The sequence below is a fragment of the Galeopterus variegatus genome, unplaced genomic scaffold (assembly GCF_000696425.1).
Source record: "Galeopterus variegatus unplaced genomic scaffold, G_variegatus-3.0.2 Scaffold2886, whole genome shotgun sequence".
Classification (NCBI taxonomy): domain Eukaryota; kingdom Metazoa; phylum Chordata; class Mammalia; order Dermoptera; family Cynocephalidae; genus Galeopterus; species Galeopterus variegatus.
The window spans coordinates 80,385-107,939 of NW_007728997.1; the positions used below are offsets into that span (position 1 = coordinate 80,385).

The 27,555-nt window shown below is 43.5% G+C and overlaps 1 protein-coding gene across 1 annotated transcript in view; it reads left to right on the forward strand.

Annotated features, from left to right (window-relative positions):
* Window positions 1-27,555, forward strand: part of LOC103599214 (kinase suppressor of Ras 2) — a gene marked incomplete at its 3' end in the record, with an annotated part of 244,172 nt that overhangs the window by 63,533 nt on the left and 153,084 nt on the right. Inside the window, exon 3 of the mRNA XM_008583318.1 lies at window positions 15,374-15,884. Coding sequence (XP_008581540.1) covers window positions 15,374-15,884 — 511 coding nt within the window. The remainder of the gene's footprint in view (window positions 1-15,373; window positions 15,885-27,555) is intronic.

The window sequence follows — 27,555 nt, forward strand, 5'->3', positions numbered from 1 at the left end:
TTGAAGACACGGACAAGTCCACAACTCAAAGGCAGTGCGTTTAGTTCGTAAGGGGTGGTCATCAGTGCCATGAAATTGCAGATGGCCCTTGGCCTTCAGGTTCACCTCTCCTGTTTGCCCCCTCTCCCCCCCGCCCATCTACACTCTACCTCCTTTGGCCCCTTGTGTTTCCTCCAATGGATCATATCTTTGGACATCCTGGTTCCAGCTGGGACATTTGTCCATCTTTCCCTAATTAAACCCCACTCATCTCCCCAATGCTCAGTTCTAGTTACACTGCAACAACTCTCTGTGACATTGTAACTAAATAATTAAGGTGTGGTTCCTTGTTTAGTGTCTGTCTCTTCTAGATTTGTGCTAGACATTATATGTCCAAAACAAAGATCATGCTAACCATGCATGTAGTTTAAAAATGTCCAGTGGTTACATTAAAAAAACAAACAAACATAAAACACCCTACTGACATTAATTTTTTATTGTAGTAAAATATACATAACACTTTAACTGCTTTTAAGTGTCCAATTCAGTGGCATTAAATACATTTACAGTGTTGTATACTCATGACTACCACTCATCTCCAGAACTTTTTCATCATCCCAAACAGAAACTCTGTACCCATTAAGTAATCCTAGCCCCTGGTAGCCTCTGTTATACCTCTGTCTTTAAATTTGCCTATGCTACATACCTTATGTAAGTGGAAATGTACAATATTTGTCCTTTTGTGTCTGGCTTATTTCACTTAGCATAGCATTTTCAAGGTTCATCCATGTTGTAGCATGTGTCAGGCTTAAATAATTACCCATTGTATTGATAGACTGCATTCTGTTTACCCATTCATCCATTGATGTACACTTGGGTTGTTTCCGCTTTTTGGCTGTTGTGATTAGTGCTTCTGTGAACGCTGGTGTAAAGGTATTTGTTTGAGTCCCTGCTTTCAATGCTTTTGAGAATATATGTAGGAATAGAATTGCTGGATCATTCTTTGGGATATATACCTAGGAGTGGAATTGCTAATTGGTAATTCTATGTTTAACCTTTTGAGGAACAACATTTATTTTTATAATATATTTAAGTTAACCCAATATTTCCAAAATATTGCAATTTTAACACATCAATATAAAAATTATTAATGAGCTGTACTACCTCTTTTTCCCATGGTAGATCTATATAATCCAATGGGTAGGGTATAAATTCTGGGTGGATGGAAAAATTATCTGTCTTCAGATTGAAATGCCTTGTACATAAGTAGGTGTCTAATCAAAAGACGCATGAACAAATTCTGCCAGGGGAGGGGAACAGAATTACTACTAATAATAGCAACAATAGTAACATTAACAGCAGGCAGACTATTAGCTAGGTGCTTATTTTCATTAAGTCTCTGAACAACTCAAAGAAGGTGGTATTTTTTATTATTCCCTTTATAGATGCACAAACTGTGGTTCAGAGAGGTTAAGCAATTTACCGCAGGTAACACAGCTGGTAAGTGGTGGAGCTGACTCAAGCCCAGCTCACTGGCCTTGCTGGATTCTGCATCCTATGGCAAGGAGTTATGTGGGCAGATACTAAAACTAGATGTGTGGTTCAGAGAGGTTAAGCAATTTACCGCAGGTAACACAGCTGGTAAGTGGTGGAGCTGAGACTCAAGCCCAGCTCACTGGCCTTGCTGGATTCTGCATCCTATGGCAAGGAGTTATGTGGGCAGATACTAAAACTAGATGTCTTGGAAAAGCCTCGTGGTGCCTGTGGATGTGTCTGCCTTAGTTTAGAGGGGTTAAAAAAGATAATAACAGTTTACCCAACACCTTTCCCCTGAAAGTGTCCACATTTCTCTCTGCCTTTGGGTCAAGATGTGGATAACCTGAACCAATTGACCTCCCATCACACATGCTCTGAAGAATTCACAAGTGCTGTCTCTGTAGAGAGAAACTGGTAGAGAAAACCTGGATCTGCACAGTGGAAAATACAAAGGGTTTTGGAAAACCTGCTCCCCAAGTCAGTTGTCTGGGGATAAAAATAGGGTGCCTTGCAGCACATAAGGTCACCTAATGCTGCTTTCAGCTTTCATGAATTTGCCGACACAAGAGGTTATAAAACTAATGTTAATGTCTGTCACTCAAGGGAGGCTGAGTGATAGAGCAACAGAGAGTTCTGGAATTAGAAGAGTCTCAGAGGTCATCCTTCTCCAATGTGGCTTCTCCCGATGTGGACTCTCCCCTGCAGTGTCCGTGGAGCTGGCCTGAGCTGAATGGTCCTGGCAAGGCCTGTGCCACCTAATTTCTTGCCTGAATTGATGATGCATGGTGCGGATATTATTCATCATGGCAGCTTTAATTTATGAGTGTTCAAGAATTGATTCATTTGACAAATATTTATTCAAGCAACATATCATTGATTCCTCAAGACAAAAAATTTATATTTGTTTATTGCAAGGCACTGTGCTAGAGGCACCGGGTGATAAAGTGGTCAGAAAGGGGGGCTGACCAATTAGCTCAGGAGGTTGGAGTGCAGTGTTATAGCACCGAGGTCAAGGGTTCAGATCCCCATACTGGTGAGCCATGAAAAGAAAAAAAAAAAAAGAAAGAAAAAGAATGTTAGTCCAGGCCTTTCCAGCAAGGAAGAAGGAAGACAGACAAAAAACAAATAAACATTATTCGTGGGTTCCATATTTGCTAATTCACCTACCTGCTAAAATGTATTTGTAGCCCCCAAATCAATACGTGCACGTGCAGAGCGTTAAAAAATCTGAGTCTTCTGATGTGCACGTTCCCAGCTGAGGTTGAACAGGGCAACGCTCAACTTTCTTGTTTCAGCCTCATAACGTAAACAAGTGTCCTTTTATTTCCAGCAAGGAAGAAGGAAGACAGACAAAAAACAAATAAACATTATTCGTGGGTTCCATAATTGCTAATTCACCTACCTGCTAAAATGTATTTGTAGCCCCCAAATCAATACATGCACGTGCAGAGTGTTAAAAAATCTGAGTCTTCCGATGTGCACGTTCCCAGCTGAGGTTGAACAGGGCAACACTCAACTTTCTTGTTTCAGCCTCATAACGTAAACAAGTGTCCTTTTAGCCATCTTAAGATTACTGTCACTTTTTCACTTTTTTGTGTGCTTTTTTGTCATTGACGACTCTGCTGTATAAAATGGCCCCCAAGTGTAGTGCTGAATTGCTGTCTAATGTCCCGAGAAAATACATGTCAGAAATTCTTTGTTCAGATGTAGGCCTTGAGTTCAATATTAACATTAAGTAAGGTGTCTTTAAACAGAAACACACATAAAACAAGGTTGTGTGTGGATCAGAGGACAGAAGTGTTGTGACCAGGCTCAAGGAACCTACCCTCTCTCTCTCCTAGGAACAATGGTTCAGTATTTGCTAATTCAGTGTTTGCAGCAACTTTATAGAACACGACTACTGTGAATAATGAGAATCACCTCCATGACAAAATGATTCCACTGAGTGGTAAGGGCTCTGGGGACAATGAAACAGGAGGCGAGGGAGGAGGAGAGAGAGGAGCTTGGGTGGGGGTAGGTGGGGAAGCCTCCCCAAGGGGGTGGGTAGAAAATGACCTCAGCACTGTGGGAAGGGCAGGGCAGGGCTGAGCCCAAGCTGAGGTGGAACCCAGGCATCTGGAGGTCCAGTGCACTGCACTGTCCACTCTGCCCCAAAGTCCATATTAGGCTGTGCAGAGCTGCAGTGTGATGGTGACGGTCACTAGGGTTCAGAACCGTGATTCCAAGGAACCTGTGATATCCAGCGTGGGATCCAGCTACCTCCAGCCATGTAGATGCGCTTGAAGTCAGTGTTGAAGATGGTGTCCTGAGCATTTCCTCTATCCTTAATCCCCCCAGTCTGGACCCCTGTGAGTCTGGGTTGCAACGAATTCTTACATGGCTTGTGTCAGACACCCTAACTGCAAGATTCCCTGGGAAGCACTTTATTGCGATATTTCCAGTATAGATTCTAACTGGTATTAACCAGGATGGGTTTTTTTCTGTTTAAAATGTCCAATGGACAGTGGCAATTGCTCTTTTCATTCTGAGACTGGACATAGTCCAGTCTCAATTCTAATAGTACTTGACAACTAAAGCACTCAATACCGTGAAACAATGTTTACACAGTGGAGGGGAAACCATATGGGGTTTAGAGCTGGATGAACCTGGAACTATTTAGATGGGTGGACCTAGGGAAAATTCCTACTCCTCTTGGAGGCTCAGTTTTTCAATCTGAAAAATGGAGCTGATAATACATATGCCCCTGGTGGCTGTGATTATTAATTCAGATGTGCCATGTGTTGTGTAGCAACCACAGAACGTACTCTGTGGTCAGGTCAGGGTTCAAATCTTGGTGGGAATCTTGGTCTTGGGAAAATAACTCAACTTCTCCAAACCGTTACTGTCCTTGCCAACCTTGTAAGGTTGTTGTGAGAATTAAATGAAACAAGGCCTGAGGAGGAGAAGAGATGGCACCGAAGCCTGGCCCATAGTGAGTGCTCAGTGAACATTAGCTATGGTCATTATTAAAGCACCTAGTGGGTGCTTTGTTAAATACCTGCTAGGATGTCAATAATAATAACAGTAATAATGATGATAATAATAAATAATGAAAAATAACAAGTATTGATGAGGATGTGGAGAAATCAGAACCCTTGTGAATTGCTGGTGGGAGTAAAAACTGGTGCAGCTAATGTGGAAAGCAGTTTGGTGGTTTCTTAGAGGGTTAAGCATAGAGTTACCACATGACCCAGCAATTCCACTCCTAAGTATATACCCTAAGTAATTGAAAATAGATGTCTAAATAAATACTTACAGACAGACATTCACAGCAGCACTATGCACAATTGCTGAAAGGTGGAAATAACCTAAATGTCCATCAGCTGATGAATAGAAAAACAAAATGTGGTATATACATATCACTCAGCTATAAAATGCAGTGAAGTACTGATCCATGCCACACTTGGATAAACCTTGAAAATGTTATGCAAAGTGAAAGAACCTGGACACAAATGACCATGTACTGTATGATTGCATTCATATGGGATATCCAGAATAGGTAAATCCATAGAGACAGAAAAGAGATTAGTGGTTTCCAGGGGCTGGGGAGGAGGTTTTCTTCTGGGCATGATGAAAATGTTTTGGAACTGGATAGAGGTGGTGGTTACCCAGCATTGTAAATGTGCTAAATGCCACTGAATTCTACACTTTAAAATGGTTAATGTAAATTTCACCTTAATTTTTTTTTTTTTAAGAGCTTTGTTAAGAGTGAAAAGCTACCCTAAAGTTAGTGAGTGAAGGTTAATCTTGCTAGATTTCCTGGTGGGTAATAAAATCATAAGTGACTTAGAGAGCAGGACCTAGGGGGCATTACTGGGCCAGAGCCCACGCTCTGCCCTGTCCCATCTCCCAGATGACCTGCACAGACTGGGGTCAGTGCATTTGTTTGGTTCTACTTGGGGACATCCTGTGGCGGGGCCAGTACCCAGTGGGACCCAGAGTTTGGCTGTATGCCAAGCTCATTAATGAGGTCTTAGATTAAGATACTTGGTTGTGTTGAATTGCTTTGGCAATTGTGTGCTTTTCATTTGTCCTTATTCTCTTCTTTTTGCAAGTAGAAGCTCAAAAATTCTTCCTGGATTTCAGGTTTCACTTATTTCAGGGATTGTGGCTAAAACGGGTGTCATATTTGATTTTTGGAGGGTCAGAGGAGTTGTCCCCAGAGCTGACCTACAGGTCTGTATAAAATGGCTCAGTTTTCAAGGGCTTTCTGGTTGGGTCTTTCATTTCCTCAGGGGTTTGGGAGGCTCTGGAGAAAGCATCAATGGTGAAGGGTATAGATCTGGAATGGAAACCCGAATCTACCATTTGCTAGCTGTCTGACCTAGAGCAACTCAGTCTCTCAAATAATTCTCCATTTTGCCCACTGTCAAATGAAGACAACAGCAGAATTTTATTTGTAGGGTCTTATGAGGATACCAGAGGTGATACATGTAAAATACTTAGAATAGTGTCTGGCACATAGTAAGTGTTCAATAAATAGTAACTCTTAATTAGTATTATTAGTTATTAATAATAATTGTTACTGTTACTATTATTTGCTTTACCCGTCATTTCAGTCTAATATTTTCAACCAGTGTCTAAAAGTTCTGTTTCTTGCTGGGAAGTTAGGATTAAATTAAAACCCTCTCCCCTGCCTGTTTTTTGTTTGTTTGTTTGTTTTGGTCTACTAATGACTTCAGTCTAATATTTTCAACCAGCATTGAAAAGTTCTGCTTCTTGCCAGAAAGTTACTAGGGTTAAACTAGCAAGTGCTTTGAAATATTCACAAAAGTTACAAGCAGGTGACCCTGGGGTGGTGGGTTCTCTGCTACTTCTGCCTCTGAAGGACTAAAGCTTGCACACATTCTGACGCTGGCTCTGAAATTCAGACAAATTCTAAGCTGCACATTTGCCTGTTTATCACATTTTAATGGGAAGGGACAGAGAAGTTAGACACTTGCTTAGACTTTCTGAAAAATCATTTCCCTCCTTGAGAATCACTTTTACTTCACCTAATCCCTTATCAGAGAATGTCAAAAGAAAAAACCCCTGCACCTTGAAATGCCTTTAATCAATCCTCAGACCTTTCATTTCTTAAAACCTATTCCCTTCTCCCCACCCATTTCAAGACTTGAAATAAAATGATTTTCCAGAAACGGATGACAAGATAGCAGGGGTGACGATTAATAACCCTCAGAGCCCTTGCTACCACTCCTTCCCTATTTAAAATGAAAAATTACCTTTTTTTCCCTCAGACTTTATTAAAAAGAGGATCAAAAGAGAGAGAGAAAGTGTTGATATAATGCAGCCCATCAGTAAAACACTTCTGAAGCTTTGGCAGAGAGAAGTTGAATCCCTGTCAATTTAGCAGCTGGCAATTTGGTTAATGAAATGAGACTTTAGCTTCTTCATCCCCTAACTTCTGATTTTGAAATGTAGGAGTGGAAAGGCAGAGAATTTCATGGGGAAGGGAATTTGGTGGGGGGTAAAGCTTTTCTTTCTTTCTTCTTCTCTCTCAGACTTTGAAAAAACTTTAAGGAAGGAAGGGAAACTTGAGGCAACTCAGTGCTTCTTTGAACCCAGTGGAGTGTGTGTGTGTGTGTGTGTGTGTGTGTTTGGAGAAACAGTGGGTTATGGGGTGCAGTGCATGCCAGCTTAGCTGCAGGATGCTATGTGATAAAGGGGGAAAGCGAAGGCATAGGTTACTACCAACCTAGGGACTTAAGCCAAGTCCTATCACTATCCAGTACTCATTGATAACATGGATCAATAATATCTGCCTTTCAGGGCAGGTAAGATAAATGCTGAATTCCCTAAACCTAGGTCCGGGAAGTGCCCTCCAAGTGTTGCTTGTATGTGATGACTCCCTGATCGGTACTCAGTAGATGTTGTTGATTCCTGGTTGAGGGCAGTATGAGTTTTTTAGGGCTGCTGTAATAAGGCCACCACAAAGTAGGTGCCTTGAAATAACAGAAATTTATTCTCATAGTTCTGGGGGCTTGAAGTCTGAAATCAAGGTGTCATCAGGGCCATACTCCCTCTGAAGGCTCTAGGGGAGAACCCGTTCCATGCCTCTCCCCCAGCTTCTGGTGGTTGCTGGCAATCCTTGGCATGCCTTGGCTTGGGCCACATCACTCCAATCTCTGCTTCCATCTTCACATGTCCTTCTCCTCTGTGTGTCCTCTCCTCTTCTTATAAGGATACCAGTGATTGGATTTAGGGTGCATCCTAATCCAGTATTAACTCATCTTAACTCAATTACATGTACAAAGACCATATTTGCAAATAAAGTATTGGGGGTTAGATTTTCAGAAGATCTTTTTGGGGTGACAACTGAAGTCACAGTGAAGGGCTTGGTGGCTTTTGATGCTCTGAGTTTGCTTTCTGTAGGGGACAGCACATGGCAAGAACATGGATAAGGACTGAATGATTTTTTACTGCTGGCTCTGTGTCAGGCACAATGCAAGGCACTTTTTATGTTTATCTTATTTAATTTTCACTGGTATCATGTGAAATGGATGGTTTTACCCCATCTTACATGGACGTGTATACAACATTGGCTGTGTGCGAGGGATAAAGCTAAATACTCTACTGGCATGACATTATTTAATCCTCTTAACAATCCTAGGAGAAAGCTTTGTTGTTATCCCCATTTTACAGGTGAAGAAACTGAGTCACAGGAAAGGCAGGGACAAGTTAATGTCCAAGTGTCATCTTGCAAAGGTCAGGATGTCCTGTGCATCATAAAATCTCCTACTTCCTTGCTTGATGTTTATTTAGGAGAATTAATTATGGTCATTTTGGTTCAGAAAGCAAGTCTTCCAAATGCAGAGGTATCTCTTCTCCTTCTGAGGGAATCAGTAATATGCTCAGAACCCGGTTCAGAAAGCAAGTCTTCCAAATGCAGAGGTATCTCTTCTCCTTCTGAGGGAATCAGTAACATGCTCAGAACCCCCCCCTTCCTGTCCTGTGTGTAATTCAGGGTTGTGGGAGGTCTGCTGTGAAGATTTAGAGATCAGACAGGAGAGGAGACAGAGGTGAATGTGATTAAGTCATGTCATGTCTTTGTAAAAAAAAAAAGAAAAAGAAAAAGAAAAAAATCTAAGATGGGCCTGACACTGTCTTGGATAGGATCAGGAGATTTCAGAATTTCATGATCAATCTTTTCATGCTAGAAAAATCACTTCTTCCTGAGGAATGATTCCAGGGTTCCTGGGGAGGAGGGAGAAGGTGAGGTTCAGCTGCATCCCTGTCTTCTCCTCCTGGGTGTCCTGCAGGAACTGGTCGCCTCCTCTGTGCTGTTTCCTTCTCCTGTGTTTCCTGCTGCTGCCATCAGTGCCACCAGCCACTGTGTGATCCAGTCTAGCATCCAGGACATCAACCTGGGCTTAGTGTCTTGGTTGAGGGTACAGTGCAGTCCTATACCTCAACTGTCCTGCTTCCTGGCTGTGTGGCCTTGAGCATCCATCTAACCTCTCTGTGCCTCAGTTTCCTCATCTATAAAAGAGTAATTTTTGCCTACTTCATATGATGGTTGTGTGAATGTATACTTTTTACTTGGACATTCTCAATAAATGTTAGCTGTTTTTTCTTTCTCCCCTTATATCCACTCAGTCCACCTCTTTTCATCTCCACTGCCACAATCCCACGCTGCATCCTCATCATCTTCCATGCAGATGCCTCCTGGAGCCTCAGGCTGGGTTCCTTCTGCTAGACTGGCCCTGTCCAATCCTTTCTCCATACCATGGTCAGAGACATCTTTCCACAATGCTCAGCTGATTGTGTCCCTCCCCTACACACACAGGGATCCTATTGAGCAACAAAGACAAATGCCCGCACACCCTGTGCACCAAGGTTTCTTGCATGGCTTTAATGGCACAGGGACAGGAAGAGTGGCAGGTATATGGCCCCCCATTGCCCTTTGCACTCTGGGTTGGCACACTGGATTGCAGGAGGACTCGATGGCAAACCCCGGAAAGGGACCCATCCACTGGGCTGTGTGGCTTTTAAGCTGTGTGATCAAGGAAGCACTAGCCCCTCCCTGGTGTGATCAGGGGCTGGCATGCAACAGTGATACCATGGGCAGAACCTTGGCCTCCAGCCCCAATCCACTTCTTAGCATTTGCCTGCTGGGAGAGCCAGCTTTGTCCTTGTCATGAGCAGGAGTTTGGGGCCCAAGCCCTGTGGATAGAGTATGCCCCAACAGAAACTTGGCTTCTACCCTGTCATCATTTATGGTTAGGGGAGTGCCAGCCCTTCTCTTGGCATGACCATGGGGCTGGGGTCCAAGCCTTGAGCTTGCAGCTGTATGACGTCGCAGAGCAGAGCTTCCACCCTGCTCATTGCTGGGTTTCACTGCCATAAGCCCTCCACTGCCACAAGTTTCCAGTTCTGCAGGAGACCATGTCCCTCTTTGGGAGGCCAGCTGCAGGGTATCAGTCACATTAACCCTTACCCGTCAGCATCCCCTTCCACCTAGGAGAGCACATCCCCAGATGGTCTTTCCTTACCCCCCTTTCCTCCTCCTCTGCCCTGTTTTCTGGGAACTTCTCATTCTCATCCTCAAGGAGTGGGCTCGGGCGCCACCTCCTCCAGGGTGCCTTTCCCCACCTGTCCTCAGCCAGCAGGGTTCCCGTCCTTTGTGCCCACACACTCCTGCACTCTCTCTGACAGAGGATTCCATGTCTGCTATTGTGAGTACTAACTGATTTATTTTATTGAAATGCAATTCACATAATATAAAATCAACCATTTTAAAGTGAACAATTCAGTGGCATTTGGTGCATTCACATGTTGTGCAACCACCACCCCTAAGTAGCTCCAAAATATTTTCATTGCCCCAAGGAAACCCTGCGCCTGTTGAACAGTTACCTCCATTCTCCTCCTCCCCCAGCCCCTGGCAGCTGCCAGTCTGTATTCTGTCTCTATGGATTTGCCTACTCTGGACATTTCATGGAAATGGAGTCATACGATATACGACCTTTTGTGTCTGGCTTCTTTTACTTAGCAGGTTTTTGAGGTTCATCCACATTGTAGCCTGAATTAGTCCTTCATTCCTTTTCATGGCTGAAGAATATCCCATCATACAGACGTACCGCATTTTGTTTATCCATTCCTCAGCTGATCGGCACTTGGGTTGGTTCCACCTTTTGGCCACTGTGAATAGTACTGCTGTGAACCATTTGTGTGCAAGCATTTGAGTTCCTGCTTTTAATTCTTTGGGGTCTATAGCTAGGAATGGAATTGCAGTGAGAGCTTATTTGGTTGTTGACCTTTCCCACTAGACTGTGAGCATCTCGAGGGCAGGGAAGAGAAAGACACTCAACCGCAGGGGCTGGCACAGTCAATGCCTGGGGACAGATGGGATGAGCCACAAGCCATCCCCAGTAGATGTTTCAGTCCATCCTCATCTGCCCCATTGTCTGCATCATCGTGATGGTCCAGGCTCTGTCTGATAGTTTGACTCACTTTATCTCATGAACTTGCCCCTCACTTCACTCTGATATTTGCCCAAATGTCTGCTGCCACCTCCTCATCCTTTTCTGATTAAAGTAGCCCCAGAACCTTTTTCATTCTTATGCCCTGCTTTCTTTCCCTCTGCAGCATTTATTATCACTGACATATAATACATGATAAATTATACATGTCATCTATCTGTTCACCTCCTTTTCTTCTCTGATTCCCTATGCAGCACGTGAGCTCCACAATCACAGGGATTTTTGTCTGTTTTATTCATTGCTCTATCCTGGTGCCTAGAACAGTGCCTGGTAAATGAAAGGCTTTCAAGTATTTGTGTAATACATGCATGAATGAATTAACACATTTAATCCCCACTGCATTCTCCAATAAAGCAATAATTATTCCCATTTTATGAACCCCCAAATTGAGGCTCAGAGAGATTAAGTAACTTGCCCAAGATCCCAGAGCTGGTCAGTGGTGGAACCAGAATTCTAAGCGAGGTCCCTCTGATTCCCAGTCCCGTACTGCTTCCCTTTATTCAGTTTGGGTAATGGCTTATAGTGATAATACCTATAGTACTTATTTGTGGCTTTGTAGTGCAGTATATAATTAAGATACTTTAAAAAATAGATTTGATTTTTTAAACATGTTTTACTTAGGCTAATATGACAATTAGTTTTTATTCCCTGAGCCAATACATCAATCCAGAGATTGCTGGGTGATGGAGAAACTGATCTTGGCCAGATTCCTGTTCTGTCCCCGACTCCCAGTTATTTAGCCCCTCTGAACACCAGCTTCCTCACTGTACAAAGGATGATGATAGTAAAGCTCTCAGAACCAGTACATACTCTCTAAACAGGAGAGATTGACATATTACCATAGTGTTGAAAGTTACAATAAAAGCAGCTCACACTTATGGAGCACCTACTGTGTGCTAGGAGCTGTGCTAGGTACATTGCTTGTGCTATATCGTGTTTGATTCTCATGGTAGTGCCTGAGTAACAGGAGAGATTGACATATTACCATAGTGTTGAAAGTTACAATAAAAGCAGCTCACACTTACGGAGCACCTACTGTGTGCTAGGAGCTGTGCTAGGTACATTGCTTGTGCTATATCGTGTTTGATTCTCATGGTAGTGCCTGAGTTAGGTCCTATTATAGTCCCGTTTCACAGATGAGGAAGCTAAGGCTCAGAGAGGTTAGAGGAATGTCCAAGGCCACACAGCCAGTAAGTGGGGGAGCTTAGATTTGGAGTCCAAGTCATCTGACCCTAAGGCTGAATCTTGTAGTCACTGGGCTAATGTGAGTGTGTGTAGATATTAGAGAGTAGGTATTGTAATGATGGGGACTTTGGTAGAATGCTCTGGCAAGTCTGGGGGTAGAGAAAAGGGAGACCCTGGTGAGAAATGAGCCCTTTTTCTAGCATCTATTCCTATTTGATTGATCCATGGTGGTCCATGGTCTTTGGCAAATACAGGCTCCAGCTCTCTGTCACATCTGTATGTCTTGGTAGTTGAGGTGGCCGAGGTCCTGGGTTTGAATCCCAGCTGACAGTTACTGTCTCTCTAGTGACCTGACGTTAGGCACATCTTCATCTCTGCATCCGTTTCCTTATCTATAAAATGGAGATCAAAATGGCCTTTTGCACACAATTTGCACAAAAATTAAGATGTAAAACAGTCTCAATATGAGAAGTGAAGAAAGCAGATGACAAATCATTAAATAAGGTGTTATGGCACTTTCGTTTTTTCTTTTTGGGTAAAATATATGCACAGAAAACCATCTGGAAGGCTCCACTACCCTAGTAGGGGTGGCCAGGCTATAGAACAACATGCCTTTTTCCTTATCTGAATTTTCTAATTTTTCTTTAATGAATGTGTAATAGCAAAAGAAATTATCTTAATTAAAAATGGGGCAGTGAGTCAGTGTTTATGAAAGCATTTTGTAAACTGTCAAGTGTGCTATCAATTAGCTCTTGTTACGGTCATTATAGTAATTATTATTGTTATTGCTAGTCAGCTATGAGTTGCAATATCTTTCTGTCCCAAATCTCCTTGCTTGGACCGTCATGGGAGGACCCACATGATTACCTTCCTCCAGGTCCTGCCTGCTCTTCTTCCTCTGTTGATGCCCAGCTGGCCCCTCTCCATCTTTGCTGCCACCACCCCAGTTAGAGCCGGGATCATCTCTTTCATTATCCCTGTCCAACCCTTTAATTAATCGGGCTCCTCTTTCCCATCCAGCTGCCTGAGTGATCTTTGAGAATGAACATTAGATGAAATGTCTCCCCTGCCTCAAAACTCTCAATGACTTCCCACTGAACTTGGTGTAAAATCCAAAATGCACCTTGGCCCATGGGCCTGGTGGTCTGTCCATCACTTGTCCTTTCAGCCTCTCCTTGAGCTTGTCATCCATTGTCATTATACCTCAGAAACTTGCCTTCACAAAGGCACCCAAGAAAGAGTCCTAGGAAAGCAACTGTCCTAAATTTAGATGGCTTAGAAGCCCGTACATGTGCTATTGCTGGACCATTCTGTTTGTGTTTCTTAGTGTGCAGGAGGAGAAAGGCTGTGCATTGTTGCCGGAGAGACTGTCTTTAGACCAAACTTGCATTTGCGCTGTCAATATGGCAAATGAGTGGGAAATGTTAATACACTATTGGATTTGTTAATTTCTTTTTCTTTTTCTTTTTTTGCTTCAGCTTCTACTAGGGCTGAAGGCCTCAATTTATGTTCATGATGTTGGGGATTTTTTTTTAAAAAGTCACTGTTCTTTCTAATAAACTGTTGGAAGACTTAAAAAAAAAATCAGTCCTTTCTACCTCCAGGCCTTTGCCTTTGCTGTTTCCCCTGCCTGGTGTGCTCTGTCCTTGGCTCTTGGCACAGCGATCCCCTTCTTGTCCTTCAGATGACAGCGTAAATGTCACTTCCTTAAGAGGCCTTCCCTGATCACTCCACGAAAGTAACCTCCTCCTGTAGTTTTGTATTTTATTTTCATTTCTTAATTGAAATTTTAATTGAGATCATTGTAGATTCACAGGCAGTTATAAGAAATAATACAGACAAATCCCTTGTACACCTTGCCCAGTTTCTCCCAATGGTAACATTTTACAAAACTGTAGCACAATATCACAACTGGAACATTGATATTGATACAATCTACTGATCTTCAGATTTCCCATTTTACTTTCACTGGTGAGTGTGTGTGTGTGTGTGTGTGTGTGTGTGTGTGTGTGTGATTAGTTCTATATAATTGTATCCCCTGGGTGGGTTTATGTATCCATCACCACAGTCAAGACACTGGAGAGTTCCAACACTCCAGTATCCGGGATCCGGGATCCCTCATGTTGCTCTTTGAAAGCTACACCCACTTCCCTCCTACCTTCTTGTCCCTCATCCCTAATGCCTAGCAGCCATCAACTTACTTCCATTTCAAAAATGTTATATAAATGAAGTCATACAGTAAATAACCTTTTGGGATTGACTTTTTTTGCTCAGCATAATTCTCTGCAGATTCACTCAGGTTGTTATGTGAATCAATACTTGGTTCCTTTTAATGGCTGAGCAGTAGTTCGTGGTTTGTAAGTACCACAGTCTGCTTATCCATTTGCTGTTGACCACACTCTTTTTATCACATCATTCTGTTTATTTCCCTCCCAGTGCTAATAACCATCTGAAATCCCTCAGCGAGCCTGTTTGCTTGCCTATCATGTCTCTGCTTTGGCAGAATATAAGTCCAGAGCACCTGGACCTTGTCTGTGTGTTGCTGATGTGCCTTTTCCAAGCACAGTGCTTGGCACATAGGCAGCATTCAGAAAATGTTTGTTGGACAAATGCATGAATGAGTACATGGCAACTGTAGACCCAGCAGAAGTAGACAGGGAGGGACCGGGGAGCACTTGACTGCTGCAGAATTTGTGTATCTCACATGGGGGGTTAGGTATTAAAATTGCCAAGTCAGGGAAAAGCTGTCCTTGAACATCCTTTAAATCACCTCAGAACTGCTGGAACTGGGACCTTTGGAAAGCTCAAAAGGCAAGAATTAACTTCTTTGCTTTTCTGTGGGCTCCCAGGGGACAGTGGAAGGTAAGGCAGCTGAGTGGGGGAGAGGGTAACATGATCAGCAAAGGGATTTCATTCTCTTTTCCTAGCAGTCAAGTGGGTGTGGTTGTATTTATGTAAATGTGCACATGATATAACAAGGTGCACATTTATATATTTAGGTGTTTATGGCCTAATTGTGCATATGGTGAAATGGTGCATATGATGCAATGGTCCATGTGATGTAATGGTGCATGTGATGCAGTGGTGCCCATAGTGTAACCCACCTGGCTTTCTCACGGCTTATCCGTTCTTTCTGCTCCTTTGTTCCAATTCAGGAGGCAACCTTTCCAAACAAGATTGGACCATCCAGTGGCCCACCACAGAGACGGGGAAGGAGAACAATCCCGTGTGCACCCCGGAGCCCACCCCATGGATCCGCACCCACCTCTCCCAGAGCCCCAGGGTCCAGTCCAAGTGCGTCCAGCACTACTGTCACACCAGCCCCACTCCTGGGGCCCCCGTGTACACCCATGTGGACAGGCTCACCGTGGACGCCTATCCAGGCCTGTGCCCGCCACCACCAATGGAGTCTGGCCACCGTTCCCTGCCCCCCTCGCCCCGGCAGCGGCACACAGTCCGCACCCCTCCACGCACCCCCAATATCGTCACCGTCACCCCGCCGGGTACACCACCCATAAGGAGGAAGAACAAGCTGAAGCCCCCGGGGACCCCACCGCCCTCCTCCCGAAAGCTGATCCACTTGATCCCAGGGTTCACAGCACTGCATCGGAGCAAATCCCACGAGTTCCAGCTGGGCCACCGCGTGGATGAGGCTCACACGCCCAAGTGAGTGTGGTTTAGGGTGCCCCGGAGCGGAGGGGCCCTGGGCTGCAAGGGGCCACCTGGTGGCCAAGGAGGCGGGAATAGACTTGTGTTTTCCACTCTCGTTGAATGAAACATGGCTTTTCACTGAGGGTTCTGAGAAGATGAACAGAATAGGATTTTCTAGAAACTGTTTTATACTATTAATATTCTGGATTATGGGTTGGCAAACTATGGTTAAATCTGACCTGTGGCCTGTTTTTGTAAATAAAATGTCTTAGAACATGAACGTGTTCATTCTTTTATGCATTGTCTATGGCTGCTTTTGTGTGACAATGGCCTAGTTGAGTATGGCCTGCAAAGCTGAAAATACTTGCCATCTGGCCCTTTACAGGAAAAGTTTGTTGAGCCCTGCCTAGTGCTGCTCCTACAAATAGGATATGAGCTATGCATTAACCTTAATTTTCTAGTAGCTACTTTAAAAAGAATAAAAAGAAAGAAGATATTAATTTTCATAATATGTATTTAACACAGTATGTCAAAATATTATCATGTCAACATAGAATCAATGTAAAATATTATTACCTAGATATTTAGCATTCTTGTTTCTGGAAGTCTTTGAAATCCAGTGCATGTTTGATACCTACAGCTCATCTCAGTGGAGGGAGAAAGGAAGCGTGACACATTGGGGGAATTGACAGAGGTCCCTGTGGCTAAGGGAGCAACACCATTCCCAATAACCTAAGGGTGGAAACAACCCGAGTGTCCACCAGCAGATGAATGCATACACAAAATATGGTCTATCCTTAGAATGCAATATTATTCAACCTCAACAAGGAAGGAAATTCTGATGCATGCTACAACATGCATGAACTCTTAAGAGGTTATGCTAAGTGAAATAAGCCAGTCACAAAAGGACAAATTCTACATGATTCCACGTATATGAGGTACTTAGAGTACTCAGATTCATAGAGTCAGAAAGTGGAATAGTGGTTGCCAGGAGTTGGGAGGAGGGAGAATGGGAAGTTATTATTTAATAGGAACAGAGTTTCAATTTGGGAAGATGAAAAAGTTCTGGACAAGGATGGTGGTGATGGTTGCACAACAATACCAGTGTACTTACTGTCACTGAACTGCACATCTAAAAATGGTTAAAATGGTAAATTTTATGTTATGTGTATTTTATTACAATAATTAAAAAAAAAAAGTTAGGCAGGATCCTGCAAGCCAGGGGTTGGCAAACTTTTTCTGTAAAGGGCTAAAGCGTAAATATTTTAGGTTTTTCAGGCCGTCTGTTCTCTGTTGCAGTTACTCAAGTCTGCCGTTGTAGCACACACACAGCCATGGACGATACGTAAACAAATGGGTGTGACTGTACTCCAATAAAACTTCACCTATCAAAACAGGTCCCTGGCCAGATTTGGCCCATGGGCTGTGGTTTGTGAAACTCCGTTGGAAGCCATGGTGTAGAGATTGATTTTCCATTCTAAGGACCTGTGAAGGCCCTAGAGAGATTTAAGTGAAGGACACGATTTTACGAAGGTCATTCCAGCTGTGGTGTGACAGCTAGCTTGGGGACACAGAACACATGTTTGGGACCTCAGAGGTTTAAGTAGAGGATGGATACTTTTCTGATTGGAGTTGGGTTTGAGCTTCATGGTTTTGTGAGAACCACAGAGATTGGAGGCTGCTGAGACCTCAAGATGTGGACGTGCGGTAGAGTTGCAGGAAGGCTGGGGGCCAAGCTGCCACCTTAGTGGAAGGTGGGGAAGGTGTTTGGGGTCTGCTTGCTATAGTGTCCCACAGTCAGGGCACCCTCCTCACCGCCTCCCTGTGCATGCCACAAAGTGATGCAGAACTTGATCAGAAAGAAGAGTCTCTGGAAACACGATCTCTTAATCTACAAGATAGGGGTCAAGTGAGAAAGGCTGGCTTTGGTTTTTAAGTGTGAGCCTTTTCCCAGACCCCTGTTGGGTTTATTTTGTCTGGATAGGGCTGAATTGCCCACTTCCTCAAAGTCTTCCAAATCGACTCAGCCTTTTTGGAAATTGTATATCAGTTGATGTATATCAGTTCCCAGTTGATGGAGTGAAACGTCATAAGAGACCTGCAGCACATTATTTAAGCACTGCTGAGGGTCCCAGGACTCTGGGACATACAACTGACCCCTCCTATTGCCTGTGCTCAGTTGTCATCCCTCAGGGGGCTTCAGAGTAGCTGCCCATGAGGGTCTCCACCAATTCAGTCAGTGTTTTAGGAGCTCTTGCTACCATGCGTGGGTGAATCTGAGACACTGATTGTACAATGTATCCTGCAGACTGAAGCTTTGCCCATCAGGTTCTTCTGTCTGGGTTAGCAAGCTCAACTCTTCCTCAAGGAAAGTAGCTCCTCAGAGGATGCTGTGTTCATGGCAAGAGGAGAGGAGAGAGGCACAGTGTTGAGTTTAGTGATGTGGACAATGCCATGGGACCACTTGGCCTGGGACCATGTCTCCAGATTCACAGGGAGACATCAGGGCACCACGTCCTCAAGTGTTTTAAAAAAAAAAAATCCAAGACAGAGACAGAGGTAACGTGGATAGTGTGGGCAGGGGGAAAGGAGGCAGCATGAATTCTGACCAGGAATTCAATAAGGCAGGGCTTATAGGAAAGGCATTAGTCGAGCTGAGTTCCAGTTATTAGACTGATAACAACAGCCAACATTTACCTGGGTCTGAGCTGCTCCTAGTTCTGCCAGAAGGCAGCCTTGTGACCTTGAATTTAACCTCTCTGAATCTTGGCTTTCTCATCTGTGGACCAAAGGGGTTGGAATACATTCATATTTTTAAATCTGAGGTCATGACTCATTAGTGGACGATGGCATCATTTTCATGGGCTGTGACTAGCATTAAAAAAATGAAATAGACTAGCCTAGACTAGAATATATTGGAACACATTACATGTGGTAAGAATAAATACTTGTGTTGTTTTGTAAAACCTGTTTCAGATATGTGCTTTTTTTCACTCCCTCTGGTGGTTTTTCCCACTCTGGATGGCTTTGATTCTAGAATAAACCGCCTCAGAGTGTAGGTGAGAAGGTTTGAGAAGCCAGCTCTATATCCCGTGGAAAGGGGCCAAAGAGACTTCCAGAGCTACTCAGTGCATTCTGGTTTCAGCAGTCTCTCTTTTGTCTCTGGTTTCTTTTCTTTAACCCCATACTCTGCTGGGCCTGGTCTCTGTTGCTAACTCAGCAGTCTTCAGAACCTTTATTTCCTTTTAAAGGATGAAACAAAGTTTCAAAGTCACAGGTCTTTCTGAACAGGATCCAAATCTTTCAAAACTGTTGGTTCCTGTGATTTTTAAAGCACACAACACCGTGGGAGGTCTTGGGTTGGAGGAAGGCTAGGTTTAGACCTTTTATCCTCAGCACTCTCAGCCACATCGATGATGGTGTTTATCAGACGGACTGTTTGGGTTTCAAACCTATCCCCAGTAGGATCTCACCTTTTCAGAATGAACACGGCAAGAAAAAAAATATTAGCTGTAGCGTGTCTTATCTCTGCTGGGAGCCTTGCCGTGCAGGTGTGTTGGAATATGTCAGACAGCCATGACTGGTCTTAATCAAAACCATTTCTGCTGCTTTGTGTTCACTCTCTAAGAACTGCTTACTTCCTTCTTTTCCTTTCCTTTCTTTTTTTCCATTTAAGTGTGTGGTTTTCCTTCTCTGGCCTTACTAGCGCGTGCGCGCGCGCGCGCACACACACACACACACACACACACACGAAATAAGAGGCTTTATTTTTTTTTCTCCACTGAAAGTAATACTTGGTTATTGTGGAAGTTGAAACATCTTAGAAAATATGATGAAGAAAGTAGAAAGTATGTGTCATTTCTCTCATTTTCTATGCACATATATTATGTTTGCATAATATATACACATACATATAATGCATATATGTAGCACACGAGTAACACATACATAGAGTAGGCATTCTCCAACCAGGGTGAAATCACTCCTGAGGGGGCAAATTTGGTTCTTAGGGGAGGTAGAAAATATCTTGGATTTTACAGTAGTCTGTGGCTCCGCAAAGACAGATATGCAGTGTACATAGGCAGATATGCAGTGTACATAGATATGCGGTGTACATAGGCAGATATGCAGTGTACATAGACAGATACGCAGTGTACATAGATATGCAGTGTACATAGAAAGATATGCAGTGTACATAGGCAGATATGCAGTGTACATAGGCAGATATGCAGTGTACATAGATATGCAGTGTACATAGGCAGATATGCAGTGTACATAGGCACATATGCAGTGTACATAGGCACATATGCAGTGTACATAGATATGCAGTGTACATAGACAGATATGCAGTGTACATAGGCAGATATGCAGTGTACACAGACAGTGTATCTGTGGCATTAAAATTTCATTGGGGGTTTGTGGTGGAGATTAGGAAAAAGAAATCTAAAAACATTTCTAAAGGGGCCATAATGGAAAAAAGTTTGAGAAAAACTGACATAGATCTATGGATATAATTTTATAGATACAGGTAGACATTGACATGGGGAGTTATGAAGAAGACTCTAAGCAGTCTTTTTTCCTCCCTTGGTTTTGTGGCCACACTTATATGGGTCAACTGGCATGGATATCTTACAATTAGCTGTTAGAAAATTAAGAGGGAGCAATCTCAGGGATTCTGGTCATTTGACTATCATCTATGACTACGACTCATGATCATGTTGTCGAGGAAAAAAAGCCTAACAAGTCTCATGTGTGCAATGATTTGTATGTCTTTAGATTCTCTCATTTGTCTGCCCATGACACAAATGACTTGCTTTTCATTGTCAGAGGGTCTGTAAGAGTAAACTGCATTTCTATAAACTGAATCACATTTTAAATACATAGGAGAAGCTCCATATTAAAAAGGAATTCTATCATAATTTTTTTTATGCAAATCCTTTTTAAAGGTAATTTTTAAATTTAATTTTATTAATATTATTTTTTACATTCTATGATGTTGTTGCAGGGCAGTTGGGAGGGAGGGGAAGAGGGGAAAGGGGAAGGAAATGTGATGGAAGAAAGAGGAAGGAGGAGGGATGGGATTGAGGTCTGTGGCACCCCCCTCATTCCCACAGTGGAGACTGGGGGGCTTCTAGCAGTGGCTTGGTCACTGCTGGGCTGGCTGCAGATGTCAGGAGGATGTGGCAAAAGCCCTCACCCCCCCCACCATCCCATCTCAGAACCTGGGGTCCTTCTTGCTGTGGTTTGGTGGTTGTTGCAGGACTGGTTGGTCATGTTGGGGGGCGCGTGACTGAGGCCCAAGGTCCCCCACTTTCCCAGCTTGGGAGAGCCTGGGGCGCTTCCTGTGGTGGCTTGGTTGTTGTCACTGGGCTGGTTGCTCATGTTGGGGGATGTGACTGAGGCCCGAGGACCCCCACTGCCTGGCTTGGGAGAGCCCAGGGTGCTTCTTGCAGTGGCTTAGTGGTCATCACAGGACTGCTTGCTTGTGCTGGGGGGGCATGACTGAGGTCTGAGGCCCCCTACTGCCCCAGCTCGGAAGAGCCTGTTTTCAGACCCCTGTACTGTTTATGTGTGAACAGAAACCTCTACCCTTCTGGGGCAGTGTATCAAAATCATCAGCTGGCCCATGAGCAGGGAGACCAGCTTTGATAGGAGCCACAGGGCACGTGTTTATTACACCGGCACTCAAACCTCATTCTGTTTGTTCCACCTCATTCAATTTCGTGCATGGCTTAGGCTATCTCATTCGTAGTTTGTGTGAGAACAGGCTTTGCTCAACAGATTCATTATGTAAATAAGATTTCAGGAGGGATCTTTTTGTCTGTTTTAGAAAACTAATTATGTGCAAGCACTTAAACTCACTGGCACACATCTACAGATCACTGTGCTAATTATTGTAAGGAACTCTAATGGATTTATAAGGACAAGAGTGGAACGATTAGTTTGTGAGTAACAGTATATTCATTAAAATAGGAACGCTTCTACTATGCTTATCCAGCATTTCCTTTTAGGCCCAACTAAGCATCCAGACACACTCAGATTGACCGAGGAGCATGAGGACAGCACCAGGCAGCTCTTCTGTGGATCCTCAGGGGCTATTCTTCCTTTCCCCCATCTCCACACGGCAGCTCAGGTGCAAGGTGCTGAGACCCACATTTAGCAGATGTGGGAGGCATGCTGGCTTAGGGACAACTGCTCTTGTAACAGCTCCATCAGCTGAGCTCCCAGGGTCCCTGCAGGGGACATGCCCAGTTCTAACAGGCATGCTACTCCAAGACTCCCAAAGCTGTGGAGTCCCCATCGGGTCTTTCAGGTTCATACCACGAACACCCAGCACAGATGCAGTCTCCCAAGCAGAGGCAGTTCTACTATGAGCAGTGTGGCCCACTAACACAGCGACATTTCCTCTTTCTGAAGGTTCAGAGGATTGGAGCCAGAAAGTTAACCGAAGGTCAAATTCTCATGCAGAAGAGGAAAAGATTGTATCAACCTTTACCCACAATTTCTCTTTAAAAAATCTTCTAGTAGTGGGCTGGCCCGGTGGCGCACTGGATAGTGCGCAGCAGGAAAAGATTGTATCAACCTTTACCCACAATTTCTCTTTAAAAAATCTTCTAGTAGTGGGCCGGCCCGGTGGCGCAATGGATAGTGCACCGTTTGGGAAGCGCAGCGGGGCTCCCGCCCGAGGGTTCAGATCCCACATACAGACCAGTTCCTGCTCACTGGCTGAGCAAGGCGCGGGAGCAACACCGAGGGTTGCAATCCCGTTGCCGGTCCCCGGTCCGGTACGGGGGCAACACTGAGGGTTGCGATCCGTTGCCGGACACGAAAAAAAAGACAAAAAAAAATAACAACAGACAAACAAACAAACAAACAAAAAAATCTTCTAGTAGGACTTGTTGCCGGTCCCCGGTCCGGTACGGGGGCAACACTGAGGGTTGCGATTCGTTGCCAGACACGAAAAAAAAGACAAAAAAAAACAACAACAGACAAACAAACAAACAAACAAAAAATCTTCTAGTAGGACTCGTGGCCTATTCAGGCTGAATTTCTCATTTTAAACTAGGGAGGTCTTTAATAAGGTCTTCCATAATTTATAGAAGAATTTGATATGCATATTATATATAACATAATTATTTCTAGTAAAATTTATGCTAATGGGATTTTAATTTTTTTTATTTTTGCTTATGGGATTTTTAAAGTATTGTTATTACTTTGCATAAGAAAGTTCTATTCAAGTTTTACCTTCTCATTTGGTGTTGTTCTAGTGCCAACTACCTTAAATTTCAGGACCTCTTCCCAGATCTGGAGTAAAGATAGTTTCTTATCCTCATCAAAACCCTTCCCTAACCCTGATCAGGATCCTGCCCTTCCCTAAAGCTGGTGAATCTTTCAGTCCTGTGGTGTTGGAGAAATTCAGTGCAGTAGGGCTCATTTAAAACACGCTGGGTTTTCTAAAGATCAAATGGACTACCTCGTTGTATTTGCCCCAAAGGCTTACACAAACACCACTCATGAATCTATCATCCGTTGCCACATACCTACTGATGTAGCATCTCTGAAGTTCCACAATGAAAAATTAGTTCAAGAATGTGCTTATTTTATTATGAAATATTGTAGTGAGTTATGCTGGTTGGGTAACAGGGTATTTAGTTAGAGGTACTTTGTTATTTATAAGGAACAAACAGGAGATAACATGCTGGTGAGATTTTTTCTGTTATATGTAGAGTCATTTTACTTACCCAGTGCCTGCCTTCATCTCTTGTACTTTTGAAGGAGTTGAGAGTTTCCTAGGAGGTGTTTTAGAAGGAGCCCTAGCTGAGTCCCAACTTTGCTGCTAACAAGCCTTGTGACTGCAAACAAGCCACACTGGAATTATTGTCTTGGTGGTGAGAAGACTATGTCTGCCCACTTCTCAGAGCTGTGAGGTTGCCCATACACCCATGTCAGATGTCAGATGTCACCTGCAGCTTTGGTGGACACTTCCTGTACACACCAAGGGCTTTCTGTCTCAAGCTCTTGTGTCTCTGACTGGGAGCTGTTTTGGGGCCAGTGGAGCATGTTCGTCCTGAGTGCAGGGTGGGCTGGAAATGCCAGTGGGTTTGTGTCCTTGGAAGCAACCTTCAAGATGAAGGACAAGGATTAGTGCATAATATGCCTTTGGGGGCTCATTCTGAACCCATCCCCAGTTGCCTAAGGAGATACTCCCCATAACGTTCTTTATGGGCTTTTCTTCCTTCCCTGCCTCACGTCTCCATTCCCTCATCCTACTTCCTGGGATCACCTCCCAAATACACTACTTGCACCCCAAACCTTGTCTCGGGTCTGATTTTGGGCGAACCTAAATTAAGATGGGAATAAAGGTAATCATAAATATACTTGAATTAATGTGTCCACAGCTCTGTGGACACATCTTCACTAAAACCAAAAGTCTGTTGATTGAATGATTATTATTATAATATGAATGACAGCTATCACTTATTAAACACTTATTGTATGCTGGTAATTTTCACGGTTTATTCTATTTAATACTCAAACATCACATTTTACAGGAGAGGAAATAGGCTTTAAGCGAGAACATGCCTTGTCTAATCTCATTTAGATGAGTTAAGTATCAGGGTTGGGGTTCCATCTCACCCAAAGCTCATGTGGCATTGGGGGTGGGGTCGGGTCAGGTGGGGTGGGTAAGGGTAGGAGCTTTGGAGCCAGACAGCCTGGGTTTTCATCCTGACTTCACCACTTCCTGGCTGTGTGACCCCAAGCAACTTGCTTACCCTGTCTGAGCCTTGGTTTCTTTATCTATGTAATGGGGCTCATAACAGCACTTAGTTCATAGAATTGTTAGGAGAGTTTATGTGTACCAAATGCTTGGAACAGTGTCTGACACACAATAAGTGCTAAATAAGCCCTGCTAATTGTAGCTATTTTTAAAAAAATCCTTCCTAGTTATTATTCAGAATCTGTGATAATAGTTTTGGTTATTAGTCAGTTTCCTGCAGGGGAATCACCAGTTAATAGCACTGTGGGAGACAGAAGAAAGGGTCTGATAGAATCACCACTGCTTTTAAGTAACTTCAATTCTAGTTCAAGAAAACAAGACATATTGTTAAGACGTGAAATTAATAATGCTTGGTAGATCAAATATGCAAATATATTTGGAAGTAGAGACAAAAAGCATATACATTTGTTGTCCGCCCCCCTCTCCGCCCCAGGCTCTGTCTGAGTGCCTCTCTATGGGGCAGCATGAGCGGCCACATAGCCGTGGATTGCTTCCCTTCCTGCTAACCGGGTGAGAAAACCTCTCTGCTAGATCTCAGACCCTCTGTAAGCAAAGTTCTAGGTTGGAACCATGGAGAAGTTCCAATCAGGCTTTAACTTATGCATTGTTTTTCTTTCCTTTTATGGGATGGCATATATTGTGTGGCTGATAAAGTCTTATCAGTCTACCAGCCAGTGGTCTGCAACCCAGTTATAGTTGTGATGGGTCCTGGTACCCATAACACATGGCGCATGGGAAAAATATCACTGCAAGCTCAAGGAGATAGGATAATATTACTGAATACATATAGTGGGCCTGATACATATATTTTAGGGTAACTGATTCTCACTGTAAATGGGAGAGGTAGTTGTTATTATTTGCATTTTATAGATGAGGAAACTGAGGCTCAGAGAGGTTGACCGGTGTCATGCATCTTTGTAAGCAGCAGAAGTGGGATGGGAACCCAGCCTAACACCAGAGCTCTTCCCACTGTCTCATGCTGGAGGTGGCTTGTGCCAGGTAGACGGCACAGACACCACATACTGTAGGAACCAGATGCAAGAGGGGGCACGTGAGGCTTGAGGCCAGTGGTAGAACCACTAGAGGTGGTAGGAATAAAGCAAGGGGAGCCAAGAATTCCAGGGGTGATCTCAGTATCTCCCAGAATCTGGAGTTTCGAAGAGTTTTGGAGTTGCTTTAGAATCTGGAGACTGAAGTTGAAAGCAGCCAGGTATTGGAGAATCTTCCACTTCTCTCTCCCTCTGCCCTAGAATTGAATGGACTCCACTATGCATCTGAGATCCTTGCCGCTTTAGAGCACATTTTCCCATCAGTGATGGGAAAACAGTATAGTGTAAAGGTGAAGGGCACAGGTGATAGAACCGAACAGACCTGGGTTTTGGACTCCACTATGCATCTGAGATCCTTGCCGCTTTAGAGCACATTTTCCCATCAGTGATGGTAAAACAGTATAGTGTAAAGGTGAAGGGCACAGGTGATAGAACCGAACAGACCTGGGTTTAAATCCCAGCCATGCCACCCACTGGCCAAGTTTCCTCAGAAAAATGACTTAACTTGTCTGGAGGTAGTTATAGCAGTTATAGTATAGTATAGAGTGGTTGGTGAAGATCTAATGCAGTGAGTGTACACTTGTGTGTGTGTGCACGGACTGTATTCATAGATATCACTGTGTATATTATGCTAGCAGTGTAGTTCATGTTCTCAAATATCTAGAGTCAGGAAAGGAGCCTTTTGCTCCTTCTCTCCATTTGTCATCGGGTTATTCATGTTTATGGTCTTTCCTCTCTCTCTGTGAGAGCACGTTAGGCCAGACTGCGGTGGCATTGGAATGGGGATCCTAAGACAGATGGTGCTATTGCCATTTACAGAAATGGAGGGTGATTGAAATCCTAGTTAGTGAAGATGAAGGTCGCTTGCTTCCTCGGAAAGGATTAGTAACGGAGAGCTGTGCTGAGGGCCTGAGCAGTATAATAAAGGCTTTGTGTTGTTAGCTTATTTGTGTGTTTTATTTTTTAGGATGTATGGCAATTGGCTGATCGTGTTGTATAGGAGAGGCAGGCACCTGGGCTGGAGAAGCTGGAAGTCGGATGCTCTTGACAGGGCATGGTCTAGCTTGATGGTCATCACGTGATCGGTCCCTTTCAGTACCGTGCACAGGTGATCTAATACACATTATGGCCCCAGGAAAGCTCTCATCACACTCTTTGCAGAAGTGAAGCAGGGACGTTTATCATTCACAGCTTCAGGCTCACTTACTCTCACGTGGATTTCTTTATGACGTAACTATTGCAGCACAGAGGATGGCATTTGTTAAGAGGAGAGGGACTCAATGATAAATCTTTCTTTTTTTTTTTTTTCTACTCCTGTTCAATTCTTAAGGATTCATGAGGTTGGTTGAGCTTTCACTTAGGAGGGAAAAGTCTAAAATGTCCACCTCTTTTAAAAAATGTTTTAGACATTATTTCTGACTTACAGAAAACTTGCAAGAACACTATAAAAAATTCCTTCCTAATTCCCTTCACCAGATTCTCAAATGTTGATATTGTATTACACTCACCTTACCCTTTTATCTGTCTGTCTCTTATCTGTCTGCCCGTTTCATCCATCCATCCATCCGTTTGAACCGTTTGAGAGTAAGTTGCAGGTACAATGCCCCTTTACTCCTATCTTCTTCAGTGTGTATTTCCTAAAATCCGGGGCATTCTTTTAAACAATCACAGTACAATTCTGAAAATCAAAAAATTAACATTGATAAAAATAAAAATAAAATACTACTAACTAATCTCTGAACCTATTCAGATTTCACTTGTCCCAATAATGCCCTTCATAGCAAGAGAAAAATCCAGATTACACAATGCATTCAGTTATCACAACTCCTTAGTTTCCTTTAATCTGAAACAGTTCCTG